The sequence below is a fragment of the Taudactylus pleione genome, unplaced genomic scaffold (genome assembly GCF_031769625.1).
Source record: "Taudactylus pleione unplaced genomic scaffold, aTauple2 ptg000335l, whole genome shotgun sequence".
Lineage (NCBI taxonomy): Eukaryota > Metazoa > Chordata > Amphibia > Anura > Myobatrachidae > Taudactylus > Taudactylus pleione.
The window spans coordinates 364319-378727 of NW_028284736.1; the positions used below are offsets into that span (position 1 = coordinate 364319).

Genomic DNA, 14409 nt, shown 5'->3' on the forward strand with positions numbered 1-14409 from the left:
GAATATGATCGGGATCGGCAAATGGAGGATTTTTAACATGAAGACTTTCCCTGATTCCCCAACAGATCGGCGATCATCGATGGCTGCCAAACTGCAATTCCGACCGGCGGTTCTGGTTGGATGGGGGAAACGGCCGCCTGATGTATGGGGCCCTTAAGCTAATGATATATTTTGTTGCAAGTTGGTTGTCAGACAACTAGCAACTTTGGGCCGATCGGACCTAGCCGGACCAGACGGTATACAGTAAGTATACATGGATTGAGCAACAAAATTTGGCTACAAAAAACAAAATTTGGTCATTGCACAAGATACAGGATTTTCACTACACCTGTCTCATAGATAACGTATGAACCTATTAGAATTCTGCAGGGCTTTCTTACGCTGTCTACGGCTCAGGGGCGTTTCTAGAGAGGAGGGGGCCCGTGTGCAGTCTCCGACATGAGCCCCCTCCACTCCGCCCGGCAGCGCACTGAGCTGTGCGCGGCCAGCACCGGAGGTATACACTCTGGGCACTAGAGTGCGCCCAGAGTCTAGAGAGTATGCGCCGGTCACCGGGAAAATGGCCGCGGCAGCCATTTTCCCTGTACTGCGCATGTGCAAAAAACGGTAAAATGGCCGTGGCGGCCATTTTCCCTGTACTGCGCATGTGCAAACAACGGTAAAATGGCCGTGGCGGCCATTTTCCCTGTACTGCGCATGTGCAAAAAACGGTAAAATGGCCGTGGCGGCCATTTTCCCTGTACTGCGCATGTGCAAACAACGGTAAAATGGCCGTGGCAGCCATTTTCCCTGTACTGCGCATGTGCAAAAAACGGTAAAATGGCCGTGGCGGCCATTTTCCCTGTACTGCGCATGTGCAAAAAACGGTAAAATGGCCGTGGCGGCCATTTTCCCTGTACTGCGCATGTGCAAACAACGGTAAAATGGCCGTGGCGGCCATTTTCCCTGTACTGCGCATGTGCAAACAACGGTAAAATGGCCGTGGCGGCCATTTTCCAGTCGTTTTTACAGCGCCGGACCCCTGCGCCGACATGGGACTCCGGAGAGGTAAGTAATACTATGGATGCAGGGGGTGCGGGGCCCCCCTGGACCCAGGGGCCCGTGTGCCCACACACACCCTGCACCCATTATAGAAACGCCCACGCTACGGCTACCAACCATAGATCCACAGTCCCACTATTTCTACCTCCTCTCTGTGATCACCTCTTCTGCCACTACAGAAGCTCAGTTTTTCTGAAACAATTACTTTCATGTGACCAGGTATCGCCTAATATGAGGGGGAATGACATACATATGGGGGGGACAATGACGACAAATTCGCACATCTGCATAAACCTGCACAAAAGAGCCAGCACACTGTACCCACCAGCAAAAGAGGTGCCCTTTTCCACAGTCCACAGCTGGCGAGCGCAGCAATGGGAAACTCAGAGTATCGGACCCAGAAGTATTGGTTCCTTGTTTCTTCAGTCGCACGGCCCGCTCGCAGGCGGGAGTCGGGCACCATCGGATTGCGGTGTTGTTTTCGACAAATGCCTAGGATTAAATAAACCATTCACAAAAAAAATAAATATGATCACAAGACAACTAAAAAAAAAAGAAAAGACGAAAAAAAAAAACTCATTCCTTGGCGAATTTATAATAAAAGCTGGCAGGAGGCACTGGGAGCGATCTGAACAGAAAATAATAATAAACCAGCAGAGATGCATCATCTGAGATGTAGTGAGGTAGAAAATTAAAGTATAAATGACTAGAACAGAAAGTACACAGGCTAGTTTCTTACATAAAATGGACTCACAAAAATACTCTGTAATGTCAACTAAGAGAAAACTACCAGAAGGATTTTTATTAATAAGAAACAAACAGCAGCGGACATTGTTTTAATACTTGGTAGAAGCCGCTTTAGCTGCAATTGTGGTGCGAGTCTTTTTGAATAAGTCCATCGGGGCAATCTAATTATCACAGATTACAGCACAGCCCTATGGAGGGTGTGAGGTAAAAGGAGCAATATTGTGTCTGCAATGTGCCGCCATTACCAGCGTTTCCATACCATTCCTATTTGCAGTATTGATCAGGTTCCATAACGGTAGCCATCGAGTTCTTGGAATGGCGCACACAGTTAGGCTTGCGTCTGTCATTGAGGCTGGAACGGTCAAACTCTGCCTTAGACCATAATTTTCCTCCATGTGGTATGTGGGGCTCCCACACGCTTTCTGGCAAACTCAAGGCAAGATATCAAGCGGGTTTTCCTCAGCAAGTATGCTTTTTGCCATATTTCCATACAGCCCAGATTTTGTGGGCTACGGTTGTCACATGGATAGTATTCAACATCTATCCCATGGAAGACAACTGCAGGTGCCCTAACTAGGGCCATTCTTAAACAGATTATTAGTTTTGGAGTACATGCTGGTCTAGACAAATAGACTGTTCTACTATAGTTTCTCTATTTATTTTATTCTTCACAGTGCCCCAATGCCAGAACTTGGTGCTTTGCAATAACAGTTCCTAAGATTTGTTCGGAAGTTCCGTCATCTTCATGATGAAGCCCTCTTTTGGAAACACACTTAACAAGTGTGAGACCTCTCAGACGGATGGGTTTATTTAAAAATCAATAGAAAAACTTTAAAATTATACCAATGTGGTGTCGCCAATTATAGATTAATTAAACGCTTTGGTTGTTTTTTGTGTTTTGACATTATACAGTATTTTGTAGTGTAAGAAAATAAAATAGGATTTTTATAAGCAATGAACAAAATAAGAGGGGTTTTACTCTTTAAAATCCCAAAATACCCTATGAGGGTGTCAAAGGACTCAGAAAATTTTAGCATGGTAACAAATATGCTGGTAACATTCCAAAAAACCCTTATGTTTATGAGATTTGTGACCTGTGTGTGGTAAACTACGGTGTCTTTTTGTGCGTTCATGTGCTGCATATTGTGCATATTGTATGCCTTTCCATTACCGTCATTACAATCCACTACGTTGCCAACGCAGCTAATGTTTTAACATATTACAATATATAAAAAGTCAACTAGAAGTGTATATATTTCTCATGAAGACAATTCAAAAGAAATGGCCAAAAGAAAAACCCTGACACAGTACAAACGTGCGTAAAACCACAGAAAAGGAATCCGCTCGTGTAAACCAGCCCTTTATGTGACTTGGTTTCTATAGGTCGGCCCAGGTAACCTCATCAGTCAATGATATGTCCAAGTGTGTGCATGATATCATAGGCTGACAGGAATATATGCGGCCTCACAACCAGACCGGACATCTTTGGCGAAAATAAAGGTGTACAATCATGAGTAACACATCTAGTCATCGGCAATTGAAGTAAATAGCCATGTGCGGCCAGCTGAGCAATTAATTTTAAGCATTACCTTTACAATCCACTTTATAGAACAGTAAGATGAATTTTCATTTCAAGGACTATTTCCTTGGGGTCTTCAGCTTGGGTACACACCTGAACGACGGTGCGCCGTACACACTGCTCAATTGGCTGTATGACAGAGCGCTATATATCGCTACATGTCTAATGCAACTTTACTGCATTGTCTGTGGCATCGTCCCATCTGATGTGCAGCACATCCGATGGGAAGTTATGACACATTGGCCCCCATTTAGTAACAAGTTTTATCACCAAAACGAGTGATAAATGTCACTGTGGGGTCTATTTACTAAGCAGTGTTACGAGACAGAGTGAAAAGTGATAAGAAAGTGATAAGGTGCCAGCCAATCAGCTCCCAACTGTTATTTTTCACACACAGCCTGTGAGATGACAGTTGGGAGCTGATTGGCTGGCACCTTATCACTTTTCACTCTGTCTCGTAACACTGCTAAGTAAATAGACCCCTGTATATGATAAATGGTACTCCAGCCAATCAGCTCCCAACTGTCATTTTTCAAACAGTTGACAGTTGGGAGCTGATTGGCTGGAGCACCATTTATCATACATAGTGAAATTAATCACTCGTTTTGGTGATAAAACTTGTTAATAAATGAGGACCATTACATGATGGTCGCGAAATGACATCATATAGTGTGTACCCAGCTTTACTTCAAACCTGTTCAACTCAGTGCTAGTTTAGTATGACGTCATAAATGCATTTTTACTGACAGAACTTTTTGCCGCGAGTTTCTAAGGAAGATATTTGACAACTTCTCTGCCGCCATTAAATGACATATACTGGTGATTCTCCAAACCAATGTTTATATTCTTATAAAATGATTTCATTATCTAATTTTTTTTTTCATCAAGCAATGAATCCTATGGATTTGCATGTATATTTAGACCAATCCCCTTCGGGGCCTATGCAGAGACGCCAGTCATGCAACTTAAACCCACCTTTATGTCAAACTGAAGGTACCGCTTGTCCATCTCCTTAGAGACCACGCTTTCTATCACCTCCACGGGAACCAGCTGAAAACAGTCGTAGGCCGGGCAGAATATGTTATGGGCTTCTCCTTCCTGGATTTTAAGGTTCAGAAACCTTTAAAAAAAAAAAAGGATAAAGTTCACAGGGACATAGCCAGACGCGCCTCACTTTCCCCTACCCACCTACCCACAGAAATAGACAGTACAGGTTCAAACAGCGGTCAATGGGGCAACAGTTCTAGGTCTACAAAACGACCACAACCGCCCCTGCATACACAAAGCAAAAAAACAAAAATCACCTCAGTAAATAATGTAATGTAATATGCTTATTTATTACGTTCAGTAATAAAATGACCATCCATAGACCCTTGTGGAACAGCGCCCCCAGTGGCCAAATTATGCTGGTACAGCTGCTGCTATAACAGTAGCAGCTAGGGAAATATAGATCTACAATCCAGGCATTCCTCCATATTTACTTCTCTTGCTTGTATAGCAAACACTTGTAATGAGTGATAAAATATTGTTAGGGTAAAACTAATACAGTCGTTACACACACAAACACATAATATATATGCCTCTAGATAGGCTCACACTTATACCTGGGTGGTTACTGATTATTATTAAAGTATTTGCTGTTTGACTTTTTTTATTGTAGGGATCCTTCAGCCTGACTGCGGGCCACGAATTAGCAACCCTTAATGTGCGCTGTAAGCTGTAACGCACCTGCCCATGGGTGCTTCCGCTCACCTTGGCACTTGTGTATCCTTGTCTGTGCGGCTGATGAGGTCTGCCTCCTGTCACCCATGTGCATACACAATACATAACTTTAAATGTACTTTTTTTCTTTTAAATCTTAAATGAAAGTTTCCCCCCCTTATTACATGTAAGTTACATGGTCACCACTGTAGATTCCCAGCGACGCGACACCCTAATTCCCTGTTCCGCTGTTTTTATATATGCGGTTACTTGGCTGACAAGAGACAGACACCAATAGATAACAGCGGTGCAGGAGGATGAAGCAGCGCTGGTGAGCTACAGCAGCCAATCATTAAGCTCCTTTTATCTCTGAGTAAATGGTTATTGAACCTGCACTGTATTAGACAAATGCTTTATTTCAGGAATACAGCATTTCTTAACCTTAAGATTTACAAAGTAGGTTTCCCCAGCGTGGTTATCATGAGCGCGATAAACCATTAATATATAGGCACAAGGGAACACAAACCTTTTGTGCCATGAAAACAACAGTTTTCTCCCTCAATAAACAGCTTTTAATGTTTGATAAATCACCCCATGTTGAAAACGCTACACCTTCTATTAAGGATGGGCCAGTGCTCTGGCCTTGCTCCCCCAGGATAAAATCTGCCAGCCAGTCCCTGGCGGTGTGGGGCCCCCCTGGATCCAAGGGCCCATGTGCACTGCACATCCTGCACCCATTATAGAAAAGTCCCTGTTTACAGTAATATCTATGTTGCCATGCACAGACCCCCCTAACGTATCAGTCCCCCAAACCCCTAACGCATCAGTCTGCCGGGCCCCTAACATGTCCTCCTGTCCCACCGTATGCTGCCCCCGCATTCCTGTAACTAACATAATCACAGAAGTGTACAGATGACGGCCTTCCACTATCCGAAGATTATTACCCACATATCCTGAAATGCTCTGTGCTGCTCTGACGACACAGATTATCCGATTGACTTCACGCCTTGCTGGTGTGGGACATAGTAGTCTTCATTTTTGAATATAAAAAGGTGCTCAGCCCCCTCAAAGTTACCTTTCAATGTAAACTTTACTGGAACAAGTGATGAGCCCCGAACATAGCTAGTGTTACCATGATACCACAGGATCAGAATAGTTTACTTGCAATGAAGGCCTAACTTGACACGCTTGGGTCGTGGGCCAATGTTAATGCCTACGGTCATGTAGAAACAGGTCAAATTCATGTTCCAGGTGGCAAAGGCTATGCTGTTCATTTATTTCCAACTTTAATCCTTCTTCCATTAAATATCCCATTATTTTCCTCTTCGTGAAGGTGCCTTTTGGTTTTACTTTCTCATTTCTTTACGGGAAGACCATAGCTCAGTGCCTAGTCCTAAAATTACATTTTGTTTCTGCATGGCACAGAGAAATTTCCCTGGGGCTTAGAACAGCAGCAATTCTCTCTCCTTGACCATGACAGACATACGCAAGGCTTTCAGGTGTGGAAGGGAAATGTCATTTTCAATAAAGTTGCAATAAAGAGCTTATAAGCTCCAGGCTGACAAACTTGGTTAAGACCCAATATTGGCTGTGAGAAGACCGTCAGCTTACACTTCTATAATCGAGTTTATATTATATTCAAAGTAATTACTTGGTGCTCTCCTATCTGCCAAGTAAGTATATTATTTTCAAAGCAATGAATAATAACCAGCGTGCAAGGAATGATCCATTTTGTTTTGTTTTTTACCAACTATGACGGTCTGTGAAATATTTACATTATTCTAATCAGAAGAATAACGTAACAAGGAAAAAAGAAATGAAAACGGATGTTTGGTAAATTAAACATCAAACTGGAAACTGTGGGGTCTATGTACTAAAGCAGGGATGGGGAACCTCAGGCCCAGGGCCATATAAGGCCCGCGGAATCATTTGGTCTGGCCCTTGGAGCATTTTTCTGCTAGCCTTATCTGGCCTAGAATGGCTCCCTGCAGCCATAATCTATGCAGCAGTGCCGCCTGGAGCATCCTTAGTTAGTAGTGTTCCCGCTGAGACAACCTGCAGGTTCTGTCTCCACCCGCGGGTCACAGTGTCCCGCAGGTAGTCAAAACGGCGGCGCAGCGGTGACCGCCGGTGAATGAATGTGGCATCCATTCACAGTGACTGCAGCGCTTGGGGGCTGCGCAGCATGTCCGTAAGTGCCGGGCACACCCCCAGGAGTGACGAAAAGGGGATGCGTCATAAAGACACGCCCCTTTTCTTTGGCCACACCCCTATTTGGGCGCGCCCGCCGAAGTGCCCAAGCTCTAGGTCCGGCGCCCAGCCTGCTGCCGGACCTAGAGTGAACACTACTTAGGATGCTTCAGACGGTCATACCGCTGCCCTTACAGCTCCTGCAGCATCCTCAGGATGCTGTAGCCACCGGCAATAGTGACCCCACTCCTGTATGATGTCACACAGAGGGAGTGTTGCCTGCACCCAGCCTGCGAATAATGGTGTATATATCAAAATGGCCCTCAGCAGAAAAAAGGCTTAGGGGTCTATTTACTAAGCCTTGGATGGAGATAAAGTGAATGGAGATTAGCCAATCAGCTCCTAACTGCCATATCGCAGGTTGTTTGAAAAATGACAGTTAGGAGCTGGTTGGCTGGGACTTTATCTCCGTCCACTTTATCTCACTCCAAGGCTTAGTAAATAGACCCCTAAGCCTTGGAGAGAGACAAAGTGGACAGAGATAACTTATCAACCAATCAGCTCCTGTCACTGTACAGGTCGTGGGGTCTACGTACTAAGCCTTGGAGAGAGACAAAGTTGAGGGAGATAAAGTACCAACCAATCAGCTCCTGTCATTTTTCAAACACAGCCTATAAAGTGACAGTTAGGAGCTGATTGGTTGGTACTGTATTTCCATCCACTTTCTCTCTCTCCATGGCTTTAGTACATAGACCCCTTTATCTGAACGAAGAGTAAGCCTAACTGTGTGGAACATAGAGCATGGAGGCTAGTCATTACAGTTCAGATGCTTTGTAACCTATAGCAACCAAACATTCTCTACTACACGTCTGGCTGGCCGATAAGGTAACGGCACGTCTGGCTGGCCGATAAGGGTAACGGCACGTCTGGCTGGCACTGACACAGCCACCATAAGAGCCAGGGCAATACTGACACAGCCACCATAAGAGCCAGGGCAATACTGACACAGCCACCATAAGAGCCAGGGCAATACTGACACAGCCACCATAAGTGCCAGGGGCAATACTGACACAGCCACCATAAGTGCCAGGGGCAATACTGACACAGCCACCATAAGTGCCAGGGGCAATACTGACACAGCCACCATAAGGGCCAGGGGCAACACTGATACAGCCACCATAAGAGCCAGGGCAGACAGAGTTGGGTAGTAATAATAATAATAAAAAAAAAAGTTAAAACACGAGATTAGAGGAATGTTCCTGGCTTCCAGTTTATATATTTACTCTCTGGCCTCCCTACAAACCAAATACACAATTCCATGCAGGACACTATAAAAGAACAGCTGTCCCCTAAATAGCGCACCAAATATCATCTCCCAGAAAAGCAGCCAGAAAGATTGCTAAATATATCCAGCTTTACCCATAGAGACACACTCGCTTTCATTATTAATGTATCCGCTGTGGTCTGAGACTAAGTGGCCCTTTTTCTTTTTTTTAAAAGGCTGAATAGAATAACTATAATTGACATTGATTCTTCTGATTTATCACATGATTACTGTTCTAATATAACACTAACACTAGCGTGTCCAAAGAGAACCTGTGTTGGCAGGTTATCACCTCAAACGCTGGGAACTCACTTTACAGCGCGCAATGTAACAACCTCCTCTGTGTGCAGACAACCCCCTGCTACAAACGTCAGCGATAGCAATATGGAGTCTCATGTTGGCAGTGTCTACGACTAAAGGCGCACATGCACTAGGCGACTTTAATGAGCTATTGAACGATTACGACATCGTAATCATTCAATCGCTCATTAATCGTGCAATACAAAGTCGGAAACGACCAGCAATGCGCGCTCCCGCTGGTTGTTTCCGACATCAATCATCGCCTGAACATGCCGGTCAATCTGTCGATAACGACAGATTGGCCATGTTCAGGGATAAGGGAGGGTGCCTGAACTGAATGACAAACCGTTCAGTGTAGGCACTGCAGGGGATGGGGAACGACTGTACATTTACAATGTTGGAATCGTACTGTCGTTACCCCATCGCCTAGTGCAGGCCTGGCCAACCTGTGGCTCTCCAGCTGCTGTGAAACTACACATCCCAGCATGCCCTGCCACAGTTTTAGCATTCCCGAATAGCAAAACTGAAGCTGTGCATGCTGGGACTTGTAGTTTTACAACAGCTGGAGAGCCACAGGTTGGCCATTCCTGGCCTAGTGGATGTGCACCCTAAGGTTACCCATGAGGCGGGTGGAGCATATTAAGAAATCTTAACATAATAATAAAGGAATAAACAGTGAAATGCTGCAAAACCTTTTGAAATGGTCTTAATACTTACGCCTCCCAGCATGCTCTGCAAAACTCGTGTCCACACGGGATCTCCACTGGGTCTTCAAACACAGAGATGCTGCACATGCAGATGCCACACTGTGGGCAAAAACAGACGCAGGGAGATTACATTCTGCCGAGAAATAACGATGGACACAATCGGTTCAAAATGTATTGTTTGCAAATATGTGCCTGCTTTAAGGTTGATCAAGTACGTCCCCATAAACCTACTGGAATCCCCCGTATGAAGCCCAAAAATATTCCGTGACCCAGCATGAAAAGGTTACATTTTGTATGTGTTCTTCCAATTTTCCACCATGACAGAAGAGGAGACGATACATGATAGAAAGTACAGGTCTATATCAATAGTAAAGCAAGTAGCATAGTTGTTGGACAGCAGTCATGGACATAAGAAAGTCATCAACTTCCTCCCATCACCACCCTACACCCAATCACAACACTTCACTTCCAGACACCCTGCAAACAGTGCAGCAAGGACCTTGATTGAGGCTCCACCCCCTATACTTCCTGTACACTGCCCTTACCATACCACGTACAGTGTCACTCCACTACTCCCTGCCTGCTCAGACACTTGTAAGGGAAATAACATAGGTCAGGGCGCGGGTGAGGCTGGCAGATACTTTTCCCCCAGCTCATGTAATCTCCTCGCCTCCGCTTTTCTCCGCCTTACTCTCTGTACTGCTGAACTGGCAACAGTACATAACCCCCCAGTACCCCTGATTCGCACCTCCAAAAGGAACTTGACCTACCAGGAAGTGGGCATGGCTTTGCCCAAACCTGGTTATGCTTTAGGTGGATCAAAAAATGGGTTTAATCAATTAAAAAAAAATTCTTGTCCTGGCGTGATATACGGGCAATGGTCAGTGCACACAAAACCCGTAAATACGGTATTTCGACTGCCAGCATCCTGTCCGCTGGCATCTCACCTGCATCCCCGTATGGCAGCCTCAATTCGTGCATTTTAATATGCACCCTAATGAAGCTGCAAACTACATTGCACTATGCAGGGGCGAATTATAGGCAGTTTAAGATGCTTCTCCCGCCATTCAAATGCCATCTCAATGGCGCATCACTTCTATAAGTGAACTGACCCCTAATGCTTGTAATGTTCTTCAGCCACTGATTTTATCTCTTGCATCCCAAGGTTTAAACGATAATTACATCTCTGCATACAGTTATTGATAGGGTATGAGAACTTTGCAAACGCATGCTTTTGGGTGCCACCAAGTGCCTTAACAGTGGACCTGTCGCCTACAGCAGGTGGAACTTACTGCCTCAGCCCCAGACATCACCGGTGACATTAGCTGTGAAAACTCTCCTACAACAATATGTTGCTGCACTTTCCGTCTTTTTAAATGTTTTCTTTTTAATAAATGGGCGACATGCGGCATGAAGCTGAAATGATTACTTAACGCTTGGATGAGTCGCCATTCTGGCTGGAATCCAAAAGCGTTAAAATTAATGTCCTTTTATTCCTGAGCAGTTCCATTATTATTGATGATTGCATAATGCTACAGCTGAATATGTCGGAAGCCCAGCGAGCCCGATATAAATAACAGAAAAACGATTACACTTTACTTATTCTGAGCAGTCAAAAGGCTTTTTATGAGCTCACAGTAGGGAGACAAATTTGGAAACGCAATATTTAATGAGGCTGGAAACATTTGCTTGAATTTAATTGGGGGAGGGAATTCTTTTTAAGAGATAAGAAAAGGAAGTAGAAATATTTACAGAATGCTAAAGGGACAAAAATCATTGTTTATCTGGAGTGTCTTATTTATTCAGCAATGCATTCTATTCTTAAGTCCATTAAAAATAAAAATACATGGTTTATGTGATATATTGCATAGAGGACAGTTCAGTGAGTGTACAGCACCTACCATCTGATATGGAAGTTGCTCAAATCAATTTATAGGCCAATCACAGGTTATGCAAGAGTGGCTAATTGCAAATGTAAGTAAATGAGATCTCTGCATTAACGTTTAGGATGTACGTCTCTTTTGCTGGCCTACTGCAGTGTGCTGGGGTACCCAACATCTAAAAGGAAATACATTGCAGCCAATTACATTTGTCTGTGACATTTTGAAGGCTTTCAAAATCCTAATTTTTAACAAATGGACAGCATTGCATAAAAAATAACAAAGGTAGGTCTACCATAACTTAACTCTTTTTTTTCTTCGAGGTCCATAGGATCCACAGGGATAACCATGGGGTGTAGGTGGTTGGCGCTAACCGGGCACCAAACAGTCAAAAGCTTTAGCTCCCAGGATGCACCGGTCCTCCTCCACATATACCCCGTCCCCAGTCACAGGCAGACATTTTTGTGAACAAGTCCAAGGAAGGAGCAGGAAAGAGAAGGAAGAACAGTATACGCGAGAAACACTCAACAGAAGATGAGGGAATTAATGACCCAGAGAAAAATACCCATTGAAGCCAGGTTCGTCAAGGTGGGCGCCCTGCGGATCCTATGGACCTCGAAGAAAAAGCGTTAACAAAAGGTAAGTCTACCATAACTCTTATTTTCTTCTTCAGGGTCCATAGGGCTCCACAGGGATATCCATGGGGATGTACTAAAGCAGTTTCCCCTAAAGGTGGGAACACTCCTGAGCAGAACGGAGAATCCGTCGCCCAAAGGAAACATCCTGAGAGGCAAAGGTATCAAAGAGTAGAACCTGAGGAAGGTGTGGCCACCCTAAACAATTGTTCAGCAGAAGCGCCAATGAGAAAAGCCTACGAAGGTACGACAGACAAAGTAGAATGTGCTGTAACAGTGTTTGGAACAGTAAGACCAGCTTGCGTGTAAGCCTGGGAGATTGTCATGCGGAGCCATCACGCCAGAGTCTGTTTGTTAGCTGGCCAGCCCTGTTTGTGAAAGCCGTACAACATAAAGAGAAAATTCGATTTCCTAAAAGAGTTGGTACGATGCACGTAGATCCGAAGAGCACGAACCACATCCAGGGAGGTTTCACCCGCAGAGATCTCTGAGGACTGGAAGGTCAGAACCACAATCTCTTAATTTATATTTTATTGGGTTACAAGTTTAGGGAGGTAACCGGCCCGGGTTTGGAGGACAGCTCTGTCCGGATGAAAAATCAAAAAGGGAGTGCAACAGGAGAACGCTGCAAAGTCAGGAGGAGGTTGAAGGTGGAGAACACCCTGAAGGAACGTTCTAACATCAGGCAGGGGAGCGATTCTTCTCTGGAACCAGACTGGCAGTGCAGAGACCTGAACTCTAAGGGAGGCAGAGGTCTAACCCAGCCTAGAGAAAGGCAAGCACTTGGGAAACCCTAAAAACCGCAGGTTCATAGTCTGTGGGGGAGCAGCATTGAAAGTAAGAGTGCTAAACTCTGTAATAGATGCGGGCAGAGGAAAGATTATGCACTCTAAGCATCGTCTGGACTACAGAGCGAGAGAAACCCTTGGCTTTTAAGAGGGATGACTCAAGAGCCACGCCGTCAAAGACAGACTAGGTAGGTCCGGGTGCAGGCAAGGGCCTTGCACTAGTAGATCCGGCTATAGAGGAAGTGGAAATGGAGTGTCTATGGAGAGACTCCATAGGTCAGTGAACCAATGGCGCCTGGGCCAGGCTGGAGCTATAAGTATCACCTTCTTGCTTGCTCGTGAAGAAGGAGATTGGAGAAAAGAGGTATGCAAGAATTAAGTCCCACCGAACTGACAGTGTGTCCACGAAGGCGGCTGAGGAGTCTTTGGTCCTGGACCCATACCTGGGAATCTTGTGGTTGTGACGTGAGGCCATGAGGACTACGTCTGGTAGACCCCATTAGTCCTGCAGGAGCTGAAAGACATCCAGGTGGAGCCCATTCTCCAGTGTGTACATCCTCATGGCTTAGGAAGTCCGCTTCCCAATTTAGGCCCCGGGGAATGAACACTGCCGAGAAAGCTGGGAGATGATGCTTGGCCCAAACTAGGATGTGTGCAACTTCCCTCATGGCTGCCCGACTTTGCGTGCCTCCCTGACGGTTAAGGTAGGCTACCGCAGTCGCGTTGTCGGACTGGATTTGGTCTGGCCTGGCCCAGAGGAGATCTCGCTTCAGACAGAGCCCTGTACACTGCTCGAAGCTCCAGGATGTTTATGGGCAGGTGACTTTCCCGTCCCTGAAATGTATGATGACCGTTACCGCGCTCCATCCGCGAAGGCTAGCACCTGTAGTGAGAAGCTCCCAATTTGGAATCAAGAAGGGGCAACTCTTGTCCAGATGGGACGTCTGCAGCCACCATGAGAGGGAAAACCGTACCTCCAGAGAATCAGTTTTTGAAGGGGCCTGGAGCGGAACTGGGTGTATTCCACCATATCGAAGGTGGATACCATGGATCCCAGGACCTGCATTGCTGAGTTTATGGATACCCTTAAATTGCGGAGCAACTTGCGCAAACGCAAGTGCAGTGTCTAAATTTTGTCCGCTGGCAAAAAGATCCTTTGTATTTGAGAAACCAGGTGTGCACCCAGATGTACCATCCGCTATGTGGGAGAGGGGGAGGACTTTTTTCAATTGATGAGCCAGCCATGTGCTTGCAGGCAGGCAATAGTCAGTTGGAGATGGTGTTGTAAAACAGCCGGTGAATGCCAAAATTAAGTAGTCGTCTAGGTATGGCAGGATTCTGGCTCCCTGACGCCTGAAGTGGGCCGCCATGACTGCCTATATTTTGGTAAAGACCCGAGGGGCCATATACAGACGAAATGGCAGTGCCCGAAACTGGTAATGTTGCTTCAAGACAGCAAACCGTAGGAACCGTTGGTGAGTTGGAGTAATAGGCACATGCAGGTATGCATCCTGAAT

General features: G+C 45.5%; 1 protein-coding gene across 1 annotated transcript in view; it reads right to left on the minus strand.

Moving 5' to 3' along the window:
• The window catches only part of ANKIB1 (ankyrin repeat and IBR domain containing 1), a 172008-nt gene that overhangs the window by 48272 nt on the left and 109327 nt on the right, over positions 1 to 14409 (minus strand). The window contains exons 7-9 of the mRNA XM_088443856.1: positions 9600 to 9688; positions 4343 to 4487; positions 1367 to 1533 (exon numbers count right to left, since the gene is read on the minus strand). Coding sequence (XP_088299982.1) covers positions 1367 to 1533; positions 4343 to 4487; positions 9600 to 9688 — 401 coding nt within the window. The remainder of the gene's footprint in view (positions 1 to 1366; positions 1534 to 4342; positions 4488 to 9599; positions 9689 to 14409) is intronic.